This window comes from Oenanthe melanoleuca, chromosome 6, assembly GCF_029582105.1.
Source record: "Oenanthe melanoleuca isolate GR-GAL-2019-014 chromosome 6, OMel1.0, whole genome shotgun sequence".
NCBI classification, from domain to species: Eukaryota; Metazoa; Chordata; class Aves; order Passeriformes; family Muscicapidae; genus Oenanthe; species Oenanthe melanoleuca.
Window position 1 is genome coordinate 20657884 of NC_079340.1, and position 20926 is coordinate 20678809.

General features: G+C 37.9%; 1 protein-coding gene across 1 annotated transcript in view; it reads right to left on the bottom strand.

Annotated features, from left to right (window-relative positions):
* Positions 1 to 20660, bottom strand: part of KNDC1 (kinase non-catalytic C-lobe domain containing 1) — a 57180-nt gene extending 36520 nt beyond the window's left edge. The window contains exons 1-3 of the mRNA XM_056495290.1: positions 20440 to 20660; positions 15821 to 16019; positions 12704 to 12762 (exon numbers count right to left, since the gene is read on the bottom strand). Coding sequence (XP_056351265.1) covers positions 12704 to 12762; positions 15821 to 16019; positions 20440 to 20541 — 360 coding nt within the window. The 5' untranslated portion in view covers positions 20542 to 20660. The remainder of the gene's footprint in view (positions 1 to 12703; positions 12763 to 15820; positions 16020 to 20439) is intronic.
* Positions 20661 to 20926: the final 266 nt, after the last annotated feature.

Here is a 20926-nt window from a genome sequence, read left to right on the forward strand (position 1 = left end):
AGGGAATATGGACACCTTTTCCAACTTGAAACTTTCTTTCAAGTAACCTTTCAAGTTTACCTTTCCTTTTTCCCAGCACTTAAAACAACACCACTTCCACCCCAAAAGAGGAAGGAAAAACCAGCTATTTAAACAATTTCCCCAGCTGGCAGTAATCACGGGTAACATTTAAGGTAATCCAACATAATCTTGAAGTCTGCCCAAACTGGAGCAATGAGAAAATGAGTTTACAATCATCCACTAGGTGGGGCATTCCCCAAGTTAATGCATCAAAATGCGTCTACTAAGCACAACCGGGCTTAGGAGGAAAATTTCACTTCCTAGGAATGAAGAGCAAGATGAGTATATGCAATAAATAAAGCAAATTCTTAAGTACAAACAGCTAAAGCTTACTGGAGGTGATTGCTCTCAATGAAAACAATCTCACAAGCAAGCTAGACTTTCCAGACTGTTCTGTGGAAAGTAACAAAGAGGAAAGGGTGGCAAACAACTTTTCTTCTGGTCAGTCAGAATTGCGACTGAATTGACCATTAGGAACTTTATTATATAACTAAGAGGGCCTTTTTCCTTAATTTCTAGAGGAAAACCCAAATAAAACCACTACCACAAAAAGAAACAAAACCAAAAACTCAACAAAACACTCCCTCCAAGAAACCCTCTTGCGCCTACTTGTTTTTAATTTAGATAAGGAGAAAAGTTTTTTGAATTATAAGCATTTTGCATTAATAAAATAAGATAATACGATAATAAGATTTAATATCTGATGAATAGCATGTATTTCCAGAGAGATCCAAAAGAAAAGCCAAACAAATCCAAAGTAATCTCTTCAAAATTCCTAAGAAGGCTCAGGAGTTAAAGACTAAATGTCACTTGCTACAAAAATATATAGACCATGCCACCAAGACTGCACCAGAGTGTCAGCTCCAAAAAGGATGGGAGGAAAGGGAGGAAGCCACATTAGGAAACCAGTTCTCCAGATTTGGTGCTAGAGGCTATGTATCCTCTTAGCCCAAAGCCAGCAAATATAACAAGAATTGTAGGAAACCACAATGGTATGCATTACTGGGAAGGCCATCATAGAAATCATGTACCCTTTAAGAATCCCAATGGCAACACAAAAACAAAAAGATGTTTGAAGAGAATAATAAGTATGATTTGAGATAATAAAAGTCCTTTCAGCAACATGCTGAAACAAGGGAACTCTCATACTCCAGAGAAAAATTTGAAGTTCATGGCCATACAAATAGCTTCAAATCAAAAGAAATTTTAATACTAGAGTGGTTTCCAAGACATGAAGGCAAAAGAAGACAAAAAATCCCAAAAAGGTAATTCAAAAGGTGAAGATACTACATTTTTTTAAATTATCAGATTAAGTATTGGAAGCACTTACCAAGGGCAAGGAAAGCTTCTGCCATAATGTTATTATTTCATACCATTAATAAAAACATTCCAAAAGGCTTCTGCAAGTTCTCATCAAAAGTTACTTGCCTTGCTGCATGCCATTTTATAACCATTTAACACTACAGGAAGTGAAATCAGAGAACAGCAATGATCTACTCTAGTTTTAAAATCTGCCAATCAAAAGATTGGGAGAGGAAGTAAAAGCTCCAAGTCTACACAGAGGGTGTGACAGGCGTTGTTGTGCTGCTGCTTCACAGGGCCAAAGAACTGAACCTCTCCAGGAACTGACATTTGCAGACAAACACTACACAAAAAAAACTGACAAAAGAGCTTTTGAATAGTGACTGCACAAGCATGTAGCAATTACAAATAATGACCATTTATATTTTGTATTGAGATTTCAGTGAGTTTAGAATTGTAGGTCTTCCAAAGAACTGAAAAAGACAGACCATAATACAACTAATACTTCCTGAAAAATATTTCTGATTAAATGACAAGTTACAGAAATTGTGTAAAACAATTCTTGGTTTTGATATTCTTATCTGACCCTTATATATATATTTTATTTCATGTATTTTTCTTTTTTTTTAAATTGAGACTGCACAGATATATATACTTCCACCCTTTCACGATTCAAAGCATTTAAGGGTTCCATAAATGAAAGCTTCAGTGTTATTTTAAACCTCAAAGTTTTATTAAGAAATTCAAGGTAATGCTTGAGAAAATTACTACTGGGAGAAAACATTTAATATTTACCTATGTAATTTATCTATGTAGTCACTCCAAAATGCACTGTTTTTGTGCAAAAGAAAGTCAGTAATATTCCTCTGTGAGAAAATGAAAGGGAAATAGGTCTATTATTTCCAATACTTTTCTTCATTACAAATGGACTAAATGCCTTTCTGCATAATAGTAATTACAGGAAGGTGCTGTATTAAATATTAGCTTAATGTTCATTTGGCACTCTGGTTGCTTTGATAATTAGTCTGCAGAGTGTGTTAGAAGTGCTCAGCCACTGTAGACTATCCACAAAAGATACAGTCTAGCTTGAAGTGCTTAACAAACGCTGGAATGTGCAGTTTGTCCCTCCTAATTACAGTTAATTTTGCCTGGAAAAACTTTTGTTTCCCAAAAGACTTCTAAAAAAATGGGGCCCAAAATGCCAAAGTTTGCAGGTATTTTAACTCTCCAGTTGTCTTTTAATAACCTAACAAAAGTAAGTGAAAGCTTTCAAGTTTATGTTGTTAGGCAAACATCAGGTCATCAGTTTATATCACAAGACACAAGCAAGGCTTTGCTACCTAGTCCCTTCATTTTACTGGTTCTGGTTTCTTGTGATCTCTATTTGTATCATCCAGTTTGAACTGAGAAACACTACTTGGGACATCAACCTAATCTCAGTTTTATAGTTGCAGGCTTCTTGTCTGTCACAGTTCATGCCAACTGTTTTATTCCCATGAATTTGTCCAAGTTTTACCCCCATGCAACCTTTTTGCATCTATGTTTTGTGGCAAGAATTTCCACATTTTACAGCATAAAAAGGTAGTATTTTGTTTGAATCCACCCATGTACATCTCATTGCTGCCACCCATTTCTTAATTTCTGAGAGCTGACATTCACTCCATGGCTGCTGCCACAGCACACCTCACAGATTTCTAGCAGAGCTTATCCTTCAGGGCATTTTCTTCCAGGCTAAATAATATTACTTGAAGCAACTGTTTCTTTTACAAAGGCTGCTTCACCATCTGGTTCTGGAAATTTGTGTTACTGCTAATTTTGTCAGGTTGGTCACTAATATATTCTGACACTCTTAACTGAGCCAAATTTTTAATAATTCTCCATAAAGAAGAGTTGCAATGTATGAAGGTCCTACAAGACTAAAACATGTTCAAAAGAATTACATAGCTTTTTGTCTATGGCTTTTTTTTAAAAACTCTTCTGTATCTTATTCATTTGCAAACATTGCAGACTTTGGATAGCATTTCTGTTTTGAGAGATTTGAAAAATATCAGGTTTTCAATATTTTAGAATTTATTTTTTCATACTTTTTGACTAACCTCAGGGGTTCTTTTCAGATCTTCTTTGAGAGGAGATACATATAGTTTAAAAAAAAAAAAAAATCACAAGATACATTTACAACAGTCTCTGTGCTACCTGCAAACATTATTTTAACTGCAATAGATTTTAGCTTTCCATATGACTCTGTTGATTGCTGTCCATACAGTAATTTGCCTGCATCTATAGCAGTAATCACTTGGAAAACAAATACTGTCAATTCAGAGCTACACCCAGAAATGAAGAAAAAAAATTCAGATTTTTCAAATGGGCCTCAGTATAGTTTCAAAAAGCTGTTGTTACCTTAACTACTGTACTAAAGACACATAAAGCCACTGACTGTAATCTCATTAACATTCACTTCCCTCTTGGAAGTCACATGAAGATGAACATACACAGAATCTTGAGCAAATTTAAACCATGCTATTTGCAGGAAATTACTCATGTATCTGCAGAGTGAAGACACAAATTAAGAACAGGTTTCTTACACTTCCATCCCACTTTTAGGCTCCCTTAATCACGAAGATCAGGCACCCCAACACAGATGAGTAACAAGCCCACCAATTGACTCCTCTCCTGCATGACTGAATAAGTATAATTATGACAGGTAAGGAAGAATACTGCAAAAAAAAAAAAAACCCTGCAGAAGACCTCAGAGGTTTAGACAGTAAAAGTTGCTCACATTTACCTTTAACGCTTCTTGAACAACGGTATTCTTTAAAAACTCCCTTTGAAATGGAGTTTCATGTGTCACAGCTCTCCTTATGATTTATCAGCCATTAACCTCCTTACTTTTAAGTTACTTGCCATAGGTAATTCATTTATCACTTAATTAAGGTAACACAACTTATTCCCTGTAGGCATAGAAACAAGGAAGCCTGAGAAACTGTATGTGCATGCTGAGCAGATTGGCTCTGTCTTCTCTCAACTGTGTAGGATTCTTTTTCATTTTACGGCAAATACAATGTTATTCATAGTACTGAAGTTTGTTATTTAAAAAGAAAAACTACATTCTTTTAGTCTCAAACCTAAGAGACGGTGCCTACTGGTAAAGTCTGTCACTCTGAGTAATGCATTCACACCATTCTGAGGAATACTTATTACACATTTTGGAGGTAAAAATCTGAATTGAAGCACTTCCAATGGGCCAATACACTAGAATAGCATCCCAGTTCTTTTACCATGACATGAATCAATGACATCCAGACTCTGACATATAAAATATTAATTATTGTACAAATACCAGTTAGCTCTTTCGTAACAAAATAATCTATGTAGATTTCTATTTTTTTTTTCCTTATCAGGATCATATATAAGATGAACTGCAAAATGTAAAAAGCATTATATGCATATTATATATGCATATCTTGCTATGACAACATTCAAAACAGCAATTTTCACAGAACAGCTGGAGGTGACAGAAGCAGCCAAGGAACAGGTAGCTCTCATCGTATATTATATGAATGTAAACATTTGGTGGGGGAGGGCTGGGGGCTGATTTCAGATTGATTATGATTTTAATTTGATTGTTTCACAGGGAAGTGTATTCTATAGAAGTAAACCTTGCTCCTACTCTACTCAAGCACAGAAGCATAATTACAGTTGAGAGAAAGGAGATGTTTGCTTGGGGTTTTTGGTTGTTTTGTGAGGCTGTTTTTGCTTCAGGTTTTTTTGTTTGCTTGGGGGTTTTGTTTGTTGGCTTCTGGTTTTGATGAGTTTTTTGGTTTCTTTTCTGTTTTTTTGCTGTTTGTTTGTTTTATTTTTAAACTTGGTGAAAGGGCTGAAAATTTTAAGAACCCTGGAGTGTGTATATACAAAGATTAATTCAAAACGTGTTGCAAGCTTATCTAAGAAAACTTAAGTCAAACTCAATACATTTCCCAGGAGACACTATCCTCAGCTTCAAAAGCATGTTTGCAATTATTCTTCTAAGGTTTCCTGTAAAGCTGTAACTAAGGACACTGACATGTGAGTGACAACCATTTTGTCACAATTCTGAAGGCTCTGTTGATTAAATCTCAACAACCTAATCCTCTACAACCATCTAACTCACAGTGGAAACTGAACTAGTCTTGAAATTTAATCTGGAGATTAGGAAGCTATCTACCATCTACTTCTAAGTCAATTGTTTTCTGAACCTCTCAGAAACAGGGGAATTTATGAATGTTCTCACACACTGGTGAAATGGTTCTATTTTCAGTTCGTGCAAATGGTGAAAATTAATTGCCATTGTTTCAGGGAGTATAAATTATCCAGATTCAGAGTAGCAATGATCATGGATCTATTAGTTACCTGAATATCCATGTAAAAGAGACACAAAATAAATGAGAGGAATCTTTTGATACGAAGTAATGATAATGAATAATTCCATGTTGCCATTAAGAGTTAGGGCTTACATTTCAACAGCATTGTTAACCATTCTAAGGAACAAATGATGGAATTGAGTGGAAAGGAACAGAGAAAATGAAGTTCTGCAAATAAGACCAGTATGATGATGGATCCATCAAAGAAATGAGTTTGAATGGGCAGCACCAGAAAATGACAGATAATTATATGAGGACTAAAAAAGACAATGCCATCCATAGCTGAGAAAGTATCAGTACTAATGAGAAGAGTTTGCATGGAAGAGGCTGGAGACAACTGATGCAAAACATCTGTGCATCTTTAGCATTAAGAAGCTCAGAGATTTATGACATTGTGCATGTGTAACAGGAGAAAATTTCTTCTCTTTTCCATAGTTTTTTGCCCATGATGGAGACTATGCACAAATTTATTCAACAGAGCCATTCAGGCTTCAAAAAAAGTAAATTTCAACTACAAGAACCACCTGTTTTAAGACAACACAAAGTCCTCTCTTCACTCCCAATCTTTTCCTCACAAAACAAAAATTATTAAATAAGATACTTAAAAATTTATTTTCTACATCAGGGCATAATCTTCAGAAATCTTAGGGGAAAAATTATATATCTTAACTTCAATAATGTTTTCTTATAGGAATCTTGTAGCAGAGTAAGGAAGAAAGCTGAAAGTCTCTTTGCTTTCATTGACCAGGTTACCTGTACAATAATTTTTCTTCTAAAGACATTTTTCTGCCCAGGAGACAGATTATTTCCAATAAAAATAAGTCAGTCTGAAAAGCTGGTTCAGATTTACAAGCAAAACTGTAGAAATACTGGCAATATGCTGAAAATATTTGCTAGCAAAGACAAATATGACAACTTTGCAACCCCAACTTCAAGACTAAGCAATAAGCTGTAGGTTTTTGAGGTAATCAAATTATTAACTTTAAGATAGCCTAGGCAGTAATAAAAAACACCCCAAACAACAAAAAATATTGATGTAAAAAAAATAAATAATCCAAATGGCCTCATTTTTTGTTTTGTTAACTTCATGTAAAGCAACTAAAGGGTGTTTGCTCAGTCCTAAGCTCCTGAAAGGAACCTCAACTGGGATGGTGATGTAAGAGCAAGAACACGAAGATTCCATTTTCTCTTCTATAGCACAGTAGAGGCAGAGGTAACCAAATGAAAGTAATTTATTTTTGTCACTGAAGCAAAAGGCAGCTTTAAATAATGCTCAGAAGATCGAATGGTTTAGAGTACAGGAGGAGATAAGTTACCATTTGCTGATGACAAGCCTTGCTGCTGTTAGATAGAATTAGTCTCAAGGGGAGACTACATGAAACTAAGGGCAACAGAACTGAAGAAAAAAGGCACTAGGTGTTTCAAAAGGCTTGCTTCCCATGTCAGATAAACACAAAATCAAAAACCCCTCTAGGAGAACATATAAAAGTTTTCTTTTTTCATCCTGCACTGAGAGCTAAAGAAAGAATAGAACAATAGAGATAATCTCACAGTATTCAAAGCTACTGCTTTCAAAGACTAGCAAAGTCACAAAGACAAGACTTCCTTTAGATTGTCTGCTGTTTGGATTTGGGAGAATGATGAAGGCTTTCACATTTAGAGAAGGACCAACAGCTGAGACATGAGCACTAGGTTGGTAATGATCAGCTACTGAGAAATACTGCAGCATGAAACTGTCTGCCCAGTTTTCTTCAGTAGGTCTAATATATACATACATATATATATACATACATATATATATACACACACACACACTCACATACCCTGAACCTTTCTTTATCTATTCTGCACAATACTGCTTCATTTGACACTTCAACCCATGCATTTATATGTACACAAAATATTTGTATGTATGCTGCATTTATCATTCCAACTGCCTTGTCACATCTCATAGGAATAAGCTATATGAATCTAAATAATTTAGTATTCAAAAACAATGTAATACCATTCTATTTTGTATCTTTTCTATTTGCAACAGTTCTACCACTTCATGTATATTTGTTTATTCTTAAGGTTGCTGAAACAGTTGGGACTTTTTTTAATATAGTATAAATCAGCTACAGCCCACTGAGAACTGCAAGTTGACAGCCATGACATTCCAACAAAAAAGCAACAGCATTCAGCCTTTTCCAGCTGTAATTCTCCCACAGGTGAGAGATCAGCACACCCCACCGCTGTCCTGATAGATAAAAGCAAGAACAGTTCTAGATGAGAAAAAGAGGCAGTGTGATCTTCCCCTTCTCTAACCCATATTTCCTCCTACTCTTCAAGGTAGTATTTTACTCTGTATCACATTTTCAGTTCTTTTAATTTCTGAAGGTTTTAATCCTGCTGCACAGTGAGACTTCTGAACTACTGCATCTTGTCACCTCTAAATAATGAAATGTCATTAACAGAAGTATTATCCAATATCTTTTGGATAGAAAAAAAATAGACAAGAGTGAAAATTCACTGATTTCTATTACAAAGGTTCACCAGAACAAGCAAAACTGAATAGCCACATTATTAAAAGATTATAAATGCAAGCTCACACATGGTGGACATTGGTCCTTCATCTCACTGAAAGCTCATATCTTAGAAATGTGGTGTTTCACATCAATGAACCTCTGTGTGAGACTCAATGGCAGTTTTGTGATGCAGACAAATAGCTATTTGAAACTGGTTTGAGACAGCCAATGTTTTTAACCTGAGGCAATCTTGTATTGTAGTGACAGAAGTAAGGCTATTAATGAACCCAACAATATTTAACTATTCATGTTGAGCCTCTCATTGGTCAAATTTCACAAGTCTACCACTGTACTGCTCAGGGCAAGAAAATGAAATAGGAACCATTTTCCTCAGGAAAAAGGCTAAAGTTCTTCCTATTTAGAAGGCAAAATCAGGGCAAATTTTAAAAGAAGCCTTAAATATGTACCTTTGCATCTCAGTCTCTTCCTGTCCTTCAAGAACAGAAAAATTCACATTATTTGCTGTTGTCTGCAATATGATGAGTAGAAAATTATGAAATTAGATGCTAATGCTAGTCTTTATAGTCCAGATGTCTCCAACCTCTAGCTCAAGATTCAGTGAGAACAAAGACACAGTCAACACTTGCGACAGCAAACTCAGGTACAACTTCCACCTTAGAGGAACAGCAGATACTGAGATCTTTCCATCAATGCAGGCAAGTGATAGATTCAGTCATCTGAAAACTTACTGAGCACAATTACATCACATGTCTGCATCTGCATTAAGAAATACAAATGACAGTAAGAGTACTGTACAGAAAATCATCTTTTCCTGGCAGTTACAGTATGGATCATAACTCTAAAGTGTAACTCTTATTCTCTCTCTCTTTTCAGTACCAATTCTTAACAGAACATTTACAAGAGCACAATAGTAATGGAAGTCTGTAAGGAGAGCACAGTTTTGCTTGATTTGAGTGCAACCTATTTTGCACCTATTTTTTGAAAAAAATTAACACGAGATTTTCTGTTTTAGTTCAGTGCTGTCCTAGAGCCCAGCAGTACCTGCTTGGCTGCCTTTCTGCCCTTCTACTGCAACCATGCAAACACTTGGAAGAGAACATACATGAAGCAGCCTACTCAATTCCACTCCAAACACTTAGCACTACTGACTTCAAGGTCTCTTCAGATGCTCAGAAACTGCAATCCTTCCTTCAGGTCCACAGGACAGAACTCTGGCAGCACTGAAGTCACCATGGAAAGTTCAGCTGCACTTCACTGTTGGTAGCACAAGGCCCTTTCACAGCTAATTTCTTCTTAACCATGTTTCTCTCTAAAATGTCTATTTTATCCCTGATACTGAAACTGAAGGGCTAGTTTTCACCTTCCAGCACCTACTTCACCTTCCTACTCTACAAATGAAGAGCAGGTCAGGAAAAGAGGCACAAGTCTAAAACCAACCACATGAAATCAATTACTTTCCAGTCTTGTGCATTGTCATTTGGACAAAGCTTTAGACCTCTTGCTATTTGAAATTCCAACTAGAAACTGACATCTTTAGTAGCGTTGTTTCAGACACCAGGACAGAATACATTTCAATTTGTTTCCTGTGTCTATTACCCTTGTGTGCATGTGAATGCCAGCTAAGTTTAGCAACTAATTAGGCTGGAGTCACAATACCACTAGAGGTCTGGATCAGTAATTCACCAAGCAGGAAACAAAAGATCTCTTGTTGAAATAACTGCAGCTTTAATTAAAGGATTTTTAAAAAAATAGTTTAAAGAGAAAGAAGTCATCCACTAGCCATACAAACCTCATTGTGTGCATCCATTTTAGAAGCCACAAAATAGGTTGCACTCAAATCAAGCAAAACCTCTAGCTGACATAACTATTTTAAATCAGCTGAGCTTTGACACTGGAGTAACAGCTGTCAAAGATCATTCTGAACATAATCAGTAGTTCCAAACTTTATATTGAAATTAGACAGTTTCAACACAAACATTACTTGCCATTGTTCTAAACAAAGCAGACCAAGCAGCTGCAAAAACACTCCAACAAAGAACCACCAAGTCATCACCAAGGAAGGAGCAGGCAGTAATACAAGAGACTTGACTTATTATACTCAAAGAACTTCATAATACTGAGAGAGCACAACAGGCCAGGAGATGTATATAAAGTAATACTATCCTGCTATTGCAACAGCAAAAGGCTACAACAGGGCTAAGAGGATAGATAAAAGTCTCAATACCTTTGGAAAAGAGAAGAACTTGAAGTACTAACACCAAGAAGGAAATGGCCAACTTGGAAAGATTACAATATTATAAAACCCTTGAAACAAGTACATAAGCATTAACCTATTGCATATCTTGGAAACTGAAAAATAAAAACAAGCAGAGATCAGCATGGAATCCTTGACAGAAGTTGGTCTGGTACTAAAGCACTTAAAAATTCAACCAAACTCTACGCATGCTAAGAGGTAAAGCTTTGAGAGTTCCACAAATAGTATGAATCCCATAGATGTCTGACCAAATGTACACAAATCTCAGAATAAAACAATACATTTCTGCTTTAATTCAGGGGAAAGCCCTTGTTTTTCAGTCTTGTGTATAGCTCTAGGGTGGTCACTGAGAAACAGCTGAGGCAACAAGACACCGTTGTAGCACTGCTCTCCCTGCTTTGGAAGGCTTCCCAACTTGCTAGATAATGAAACAGCAGCAACATACAGACATCAGTGCACTCAGCCCTTACCCCACTGCACAAGAGAAGGCAGAGCATGTCTGCTTCCTTCCACACAAACCTGTACCTTCATGTATCTTCACTGACCTTTGCAAAAGGAGTAAAAGGGTCAATGTTCAGAGCCATTCCTGACTCAAACAGCTTTCACTGACTGTTTAATTGATTGTGCTGTGCTTGGTATTGGGATTCACTGGGGCTTAACAGACTTGTACACGCTGTTGAAAGAGAAGAGTTAAACAACAAATCTGTACACAGATGTGTTTTATCCAAAAGGAATACAACGGCCTTGTCTATCAGAAAGAACAAAAATTTCAGGTCACTTAGCATTACTACAGTCTTCCCAAATTCCTCTTTCACCTTGTTCCATCTCCTTGGTCTTTGAACCTCTTTCAGTGCATCTATTTACTTTATGCAGACAAGTTCAGCAACTTCTAGACAAGGAAAAAGGGTTGGGGGAGATCAGCTGACCAAAGAAGCAAATAATTCCACGAAACTCGTGTTTTTCTGTCAGGTCTTGGAAGCTTGTTTAGGGATGAAGAACATATTCATGTAAAATCTTAAGTCCAGCTTCGGAAGCACAACAAAAAGAAACAAACAAAAACCAGTCAGATTTGGGTCTCATGTTCCTCAATGATATGTGAATATTAAGGCTTCTACAGTCACCAAGTTTACAGGCAATGCAGGTCACCTCCTAACAATTCTTGTCCACAAAGAAAGACTCCTGACAAACCATCACGGCGATGAGGAGGAGGGTGAGCACAGAATCACTACAGCTCTGCTGCCCTGAGTAGATACATTAGTAAAGCAAAGCAACAACTGATATTTTGCCTCTTTAACCTTCAAAGACTGCACTATTTCATATTCTAATCTACCACCCTTCCTGCCTTGTCGTTCTCATTTAACATGTGGTACTTCACACTTCTGAGGTTCACTTCTCCTCCTCCTCCTTCCCACCTCCCCCCATCAAGAAACACAGAACTATGAACATGAGACTATGAAGGCTATAACTATGAAAAGCAAAAGACACTTGTATTGAACTTTAAATATTATTTTAACATACCTTGAATTAAAGGTGTTGCTAATTAAAGCATTTGAATTATCTAAGAATACATGCCAGAAAAAATAGTGTATTAAGAAAAAGGATATTAAGCAAGCAAGTGCTCCTGCAGCATGCAATGAGATGGTTGACTTGGGAGGCTAATGAATTAGTATAAACAATTTAAATCTAATTTAATTTAACAATGTAGAGCATTTGTGCATTGCAAAGCAACAGATAGCAATCTGTTTCTTCATTAAATCAAAGATAAAATTGCTGATTACCCTTCCCTGAATTATTTTATTGAAGAGGATAGCAAACAAATTTTATATTTAGTCATAAAAGTTCATGGGTAGTCCCCAAACAAGCCAATGTAACTAGTGAAGGGTACCATTGAACATAATATAGGCCAGCTGTGGTTTAGCACAACACATTATTCAGCCAAAATAGATTCTCACATTTTAACAGTTAGTGAATGACAAAAATTAATATGGCATTTAAAATTTACTTTTTATTTTCACAAAACATATCTAAACAGCACCATTTACTGCTCACAATCTTCAGAAGTTCTAAAATTATATACTGAGAATGCTGAGCATTTGGTATTGCCAGAGGTATTAAAACTATTAACCTCCCCCTCTACGTTACAGATAAATTTATCAACTTGCCTCAAAAGTGTTACCGGTGATATCAAATTCTGGTGGAACAAAGGCACCTTCTGGATCATCTTTGAAAACAAAAGGAAACATGCCAGATTAGAAATTAGTAGCCTTGTTTAAAAAAAACACAAATCAACTTGATGATGCAAATTTAATGATAAACTTTTCTCTGATACAAAAGAAACTTCATATATAGCAGTATTTTGGTTCACTCTAAACCAACATACAAAGAACTTGTTATCCATGTTTCTAGTGCTGGAAGTAAAATAAAGTGCTGCTTCCAAACTTTCTCCAAGAAGGGATCATAACTTCCCTACTAAGAAACAAGACAAAAAAATACATTTAACATATCTAACCACTTCTTGCCTTCAGGCATTTATGTTTGGACACAGTTATCACCTAAGCTGGTGTGGCTCAGCTGTGGCTTACAGGTTTGATTGATTAACTGGACACTTCCATTCACTATTTTCCACTAGAGACCTGGGTGATAAGGGTTCAAGCAGCAAAGTCATTCTGAACAGCTAATTGTCTCTTCATCTACAGGCTGGCTTAGAACTCTGACCCTTCTGCTTAGTTTGTTTTACTTATGATAAAAGAGTAGAGGAAGTAAATTCCCCACACATGTGTTGCTGAGCAGAGAACTGAGCTACTGCAGCAGCCAACTCTGAGTGACGAGGTGGAAAGAAGGAAACATCTTATAACAGACTGATGCTGTTTCTGCATCCAAGCAGGTACACAGTATCATATTGCACTTAAATCACATGAACCCAGTAAAGAACATCAAGGAATTAAACAAGAGCACAACTAAAAAAAACCTACTCTGCACATACATATCCAACTCACCTAATCTATCCTTCTGGGAAGTCAGGATGATTGAGATGATTTACATGCAAAAAAGTGTGTTTCCCTTCTTAACAAGAAGAAAAAAAGCAGTATGTTCGGAGGCACAGAGTCATAACTTTAGATTTAATAGAACTTTTGTGCCTTTACTTTAGAAGTTATATGTTTTTATTAAACCCAGTTATACAGCAGAGACTACTAGAGAGGACTTTTTTACAGATTCACACGTGTCAGCTACATGGCATAGATGACTGGCCAGATGACAGTAACTGATTTACAGCTCCTTAGGACATTCCCAAATGTACTTTCCTACTGAAAAAGAGGGTTATGCAACTAATTTTGCATTCCTTACCCACCACCATATTTTTTCCTGATTTTGGGGGTGGGCAGAGGAAGCAGAAGGGGAAGGGAACTAAAACACTTTAAAGGCTGTACAAGTATTTAACTTATCACTGGCAGAGCTCACTGTATTCTTTAAATATAATGTTTACAATGGGAATTTATAAGATCTGAAGAGACAAGAAGGTATCAGGCCCCTTGGCAGAATATCCTATTGAATGTTTGTCACTTTAGCACCACAGAACCTGCAGGAAGCAGAACTTGCTGCTAAAGCAGAGATGACAGGCCGTTCATTTTCTCTCACTGGAAAGCAAATCCAGAGGTTATAATTTTCTTCTGAAAGAATAAATCCATAGGCAACAGCTGCAGGGAAGCAAAAAGGACAACCTCCTCAAGCGTCTACCTAACAAACTATATTTTAACCAAACAGTAACAAAATCTGAGAGAAAGAGCCAAAGACACAGTGTAACATCAGGGTAGTAGAACACAGGCATAACTTTTTTTCATTCCTATGGAAAACATACCTTTCTTTAACAAGAACTAATGAAAAGTCTTTTCCTTAGAGACTAACATGCCTTCAGGGAACTAAATCTTTATACATTTGCTTTGCACAGGAATTTGTTATCCCACATTTTAAGTACTTGAATACAGCATTCCTGGATCAATTGTTTGCCAGCTATTCAATTAGGCTAAAACATTTAAGAAGAAATTGATTTTTCTCTCTCCCAGCTACAAGCAAAGATCTTAGTTGAGGGGCATTTTTCATCCATTAGATTTATGCTCTTCAACAAGTCTTTCATATACCCTTGGCTTATACAAAGCCAGCTTCTTTTTCTTCTTTTAATTTCAAGGTATGACAAGCTCCTTAAAATAAAGGAAATTGATTCCACATTATCCTATTAATATGGAACTAGAAGTTGTCTCATGTCTATTTAAGGAATTTAATAAAAAACAAATATCACAAAAATTATGAAGATATATTTTCATCTTTATTAATTTTATGATGTTCCATTTATATGAAATACTATCTTTAATTCTAAAGAGGCAGCAAATCTTCATTTGTTGCAATGTTACCTTATCTCATTTTTATTCTAATATTTTTTCTAAACTGTGATCTAGATCTTTGCCTAAAAGAATAAACACTTACCTGACAGAAATTTAAAAAAAAAAATGAAGTTAAAGAAATCACAACAAACTTAACTAGTGTGTATCTGAATGGTTCTCGTAGTTACAAGCCAACATAATTTTAAAAGTACCATAGAGTAAGAGGTGTTTGGCTTTCTTTACTCTTCTGTAAAATCATCAGGAGTCTTAAGAGCCATCATCTTGACATGCATCACATGAGAAAGGAACAGCAACCATACCAGGCTTTTTAGTCTAAGCTGAAACAAAGTTTATTTTTTTCTAAAGTCAAGCAACTCCCTGTTCATCTGCTGTGATGTCTGAACATCTTCCATACTACTACATATGGGTTTTTAATATATTCAAATTAATTTCTCAGCCAGTCCCAATACTTGGCAAGTTTGAAAATCATTACTTAAAAAATAGTAATTTTAATTCAATAGAGACTTTTTTTTAAAAAAAGGCATTTATTTGAGAGAACATTCCTTTATAATAGCAAATAGAATTGCTCCATTTTTTATGGCCACAGTCACCAAGATACACTGAATATCAGACTTCTCTAGAAATAGAACATACCCATGAAATCAGAAGATCTGTAAGAGGTGAAGGACATGCCCTGGAATTTTCTAAGCAAATTCAGGACAGCCTTTGTTCATCAAGTACAAAACTGAACATGTAGTTTCACATGTACATACACACACCCCTTCCCAAATAAGTTTTATTTTAATTGTAAGTCTTCAAAATAGAATGTAATGTTTTACTGCAGTTTCTCACTATGAGTTTCCACAGTTGTAAACCAAATGACCTGGAAACACAAATACTCACCACTGAGCTGTTCCATGAAGCATACATTGCCATTGGTGTTAAAAGCCAAAGTGTCAGGAGTGATGCAGAGTGTCTGGAAGATTGCAGAATGGGCAATGCTCTTCAAAGAATGGCAACACTCCAGGCAAATTGCCCAAATATCTTGCTCAGTAAGACAGCTGTCCCGCAGTGACAAAATATCAGCAAGGGACACATTCTCCTGCCAAGATATGAATTAATCAATTACCCTGGATTTCATGACACTACTTTCTGTATGATAGATTACATTTGACACAATTGGCTACAAGTAATGTTTCCAGCAAGTTCTCAGACTTTCTAGGACACTGATTTAACACCCCAAGAAACACCAAGTGCATGACTTTGCTCTTAACACAGAGATGTTTTAAGAAGCACAGTTAACCTGAACAAAGACACCACAGTATGCCAACATAAAAAAATACTATGGGAGGTATGAAGTTACATCAACACTACATCAAAGGAAACAGACCACTTGGAGGTAAAAGCAGAGAGACTAAATGACAACATTTTGTTTCACCCGTGCCTTTCAAGCTCTCCCAGATGTCTTTATATAAACTATTTTAAAAAACTCTCTTCACAGCACTTCTCTCTACCATTTGTGATCTGGGAAAAAATTCCCTTTAGATTAGCTTGTCTTAAGAACGATGCTGTTGTAATGTTCAGTGCTGTAGACCATTTAATACTTGGACTTAAAACCAAACACTTTGGTTATCCTAGGCCTCCCCATTATATCCAGAGCTTTTAGTGATCAAATCAGCTCATGGACTTAAGTGTCTAAGTTGCTGTCCTAAACTGTAGCCAGCTTGCATTGACCCTATTATCACAGTAAGGCTGAGAGTCCAGTCCCAAAGAAAAGTGTTTCTAATGTGGCTTTCCTGGTCAAGATATTCAGAAACACTGCTTGGCCCAAATCAACCAGCCTTTCTATGGACATTTTTGGAATACACACCCAATACATTACCCATGGCTACAGAACTAAAGTTTTCACTAACTTAAAGGGAAACAAACCCAAACAAACAAAACATCAATTCCACCTATAAAGAGAAATAAGGTAATGAAAATGGAAGGTAATCTACAGAGGTTACTTTGTATCAGAGCTATAATTGCTATTAATTACACAGTATTTTCTCGTTTATAAGTAATTAAGACTAAAGACTATGCTTCCCTGTGATATTAAATATACCCCAAATGGAAGATGTAGAAACACATTGCTTAGCATAGAGAAAAAAGAAAGTATGTCATTATCAGCAAAAAAGGATGTGAAGTATCTTACAGCTCAGAAAACTGCTGTGGTTTAAACTTTTAATCCCTTGCAGAACAGTTATAGATTTCTTTACCTACTTCAGCCCTGGAGAACATCAGTGATGTCTGGGTTATCATATACAGAAGTTTATTAACATGCCTTCCACAGAATTAAGCACTGCTTTCATAATATCCTCCAAATAAGAACCAAACCTCAGCCAAAAGTGTATTGTGCTTTTTAGTCTAAAGTACAATGCTCAATAAATAAATATGAGGTAGGAAATAAAGCACACTCACTGTTATTTGGCAAACTTAGCTTCTCTTTTCAATTGTTTTATTTTTCATAGACACAGCCTAGACATGGATTGATTTACTAATGGCAGCATTACTCCAGTGCCTTCTATCACTAATCACGGATCCTGGTCTCATCAAATTCAGTCCTATTTAATAATGAACAGCAAAAGATCTCAGCACAAAATCTTATTTTCTCGGTACTGTACTTAGTGTAATTGTATAATGCTGCCATCAGAGTTTGAGGGTAGATAAGGAGACTTTTCACATTTCCATAGGGAAGCTGTTCCAAGCATGAAAAGCAGCAGAGGTTCCTCTATCTGCAAACAAAAACACATGGCAAGAAGCTCTCCTACAAACATTAGGCTTTGAATCAGACCAAGCAGCGGTGGGATGAGGATATGGCTGGAAAGAAGAGACTCACTGCTTATTCCATGGCCAGCACAGAATTAAAAAAATTGAAGTTCTATGATCAAAACAATGAACGAGTAATTATTTTTAACTCTCCTAGAACCCTTCAGCTAGATGACACAATGGCATTTGCTAAAACAGAGAAATAAAAGAATGCTTCACTAATCAAGATGCAAAACTATGAGTTTCATCTGTGTGTGGACAAAAGAGGCTCAGTTTAGAGTGTAAATGAAAACATTAAACCTTCAATCTTTAAGACAATCTCAGTATCACATTCCAGTCACAATAAGGTCTTGAGAGAACTTCTGAGTTAAGCTTTGAGGCTGAACTCCACTGCAGATAGTAATTATCAGCAACGATATCTACAGCACAAACTTGCAAAACATCTTGGTCTTGTGGTTATTTGGGAGGTAGGCAAAAGGTAATGTTCTAATGTCAGATAAGCTGTTTATCTTCCTTCCCAGGGATGAGAAATTTATGTCATACAGAAAAAGAAAAAAAAAAAAAAGGAAAACAGTCCTATGAATGTTCCCCGGCTTCCATCAGCAGGGGAAGGCTAGGTGATTATAAAACTAAAATACAAAAAGATAAAGCAAAATACCACCACCACCATATTGCAGGCCTTTCTATTTCCAGTGCTACAGGGCAGTAAGTTACTTACTTCACAGCAATCACGTATTTCCCAAATGATCACACTTCCTTGACCTCAGTTATTAAAGCTGCTATTGCAGCTAAGCAAGGCCTTTGACAGAGTGAAGCACTCAAAACACTGAGACTTGCATTTGACTAGCTTGTATCCCCAAAGCAACACAGACCAAAAGTTATCACTGTGGAAAAACATCCTTTTAAAACTGTAACACAGGAGGTTCTGGCAGGCTGAAGCTTCTGGTGAGCAACTGCTTCAGTACTTTGGACCACTGGAAGTTGTTTCATTCAAATGTGGTAGATATCAGAGAGGTTGATGCCTCTTTTTTGACTCCTGTCTGGTTTTAATATAGAAGTGTCTGGTTTTAACATTAAGAACTACAAAAAGCAAACCTGTCAGGCAATCATGCTTAACTGCTCACTTTAGTCTTCAGCTTTCCCTTATATTTTCTTCAGCAAGTACAAAAGAGTTCAGTAGCATATAATTAAGCAGAGATAATTAAGAGAGTGTAGGAATAAGTTAATTGTCCACAGATCATTTCTTAAAAATTTTGAAATTGAATATTAAGGACTATGAAATGAAGAAAGTTCTGGTAAAAAGAGGAAATTAAAACACATCCTCATCCTTAGCATTTTCTGCTCTTCAGCTCAGGCAGATTGCTGTTTCACATAGTGGCAAAAAAGCACCTGCATCAGACACCAACTTTATCATCATGCTTTATACTTGATACAATGATCAGAAGAGCAGATTCCACTAAATGACTAAGCAGCTCAGAATTCAGTAGAACAGCACTCACAGTCTTCTGACACCTTTTTTGCCATGATAATTCACACAAACTTCAAAACAATGTATTCCAGAATCACAGAAAACATAGCAAATGCCATCCATTACATTCATCACACCTGAAGAAAAACACTGGGTTGCCTTAGTAAGCTGAGTACTCCTCATAGCAGCTCTTTTTTATTAACTTATCACCAGGTGATACGTCATGCTCATTCTCCCAAGAAAAATACTGAAACTTTCAATGTTTCTGTAATAATTAAATAGATGGGACTTGTGGGAACCCACAATCAAAGTATACATTGGGCAGGTATGAAAAATGGGCCCCGTTCCTTCTTGTACAGAAAAGCTGACCCTTAGCCTTCTCCATTCTGAGAAAATACTCTAAATGTGTAAAAAACAAGGCCATTATCACCTTCCTCCTAGATTTTGCATGGGCCAGACTGAGAGGGCCTGAACACTAGAGAGAGTGGAAGAACCAAACTGCCAAGACATTGGGTGACTCAGGAAAGCTGAAAGGGGCTTTGTGGTTTCAAACTTGCGCTTAACTCCTGATTCAGCACAGATTCTAGACATAGGAAGTCAGAAAGTTAACAAGATTTGGTTTGCAGAAGGAGCAGCTCACATATGGCTCACCAAACCTTTACTTTAAAAAGGAAAAAAATCTCCAAATATTTTGCCCCAACATTCACAAGGGGGTAAGAAGACACTTCATGTTAAATGATATAAAGATGAGCAAGAACAACAAAATGCAAGGGCAAAAATCTATACTGGAGCCAGACAAATGTGATGACAAGAATAGCTTATTTGGCATAACAACTGAACAAACAGATTTAACAGTTTGGTATTTTTGGGTTTTATTTCCCGGTGTCAAAGGCCTTTTAGCACAGGGCAGCAATATACGGCTGTACAAAAAAGTGTTTGACAGCTTCGGGAAACTGCTGTGCCCGTGTAGATTTCCTTCGATGGGGTGCGACAAGGACACGTACTTGCCGACTGCAGCATGAACCCACGGCTACGCCAGCAGTGACGAGACAGCCGCACTCGAGGAGCATGACCGTGCTGCGGTGCGGGAAGGTGCGGGGAGCGGGCTGAGCCCGGGCTGGTGCCGGGCCCGCGGGCAGCAGCGGCGGAGCGGGCGGAGCGCACGGCAAGGGAGCGGGGCGGCGGCGCGGCCTGGCCCGACAGGTGAGCGCAAGGGCGGCTCCATCCCCGCACCTGCCTCACTCACCTCATCCTCCAGCAGCGTCGGCAGAGGCTCAAAGTCGTAGCAGTTCACCTCCTCCTCCTCCTCCTCATAAAACACGTCCTCTGCAGCATCAAGAGTCTCCATCCCGCCCGGCGAGGGACAGAGGCTTCACCTCCGCAGCCTCCCTGTGCGCTGGGAGCACGGCCCTCGGCCCCCGCCGCGGCTCATCCTCACACCACCCGCGAGCTGCCCCCGGCGGCGACCCCCGCGGCGCCGCCCGCCCGCTTTAACCCCCTCCCGTCCCCTCCCGTGCCGGCCCGGCCCGGGGCGCGCCCGCCCCCGCGCTCAGGCCCCGGCCCGGGGCAGCGCTGCCATGGCAACGGCCGCCGCCGCCTGCCCGCGCGGCCTCACTGCGGCGCCGCCCGCCCTCCTGCGGCGCTGCCCGCCCCCGCCGCGCCCCGGCCGGCCCGGGAGCCACCGCGCCCTGCGCCCCGGGAGCCACCGCGGTCCGCGCCCTGCGCCCCGGGAG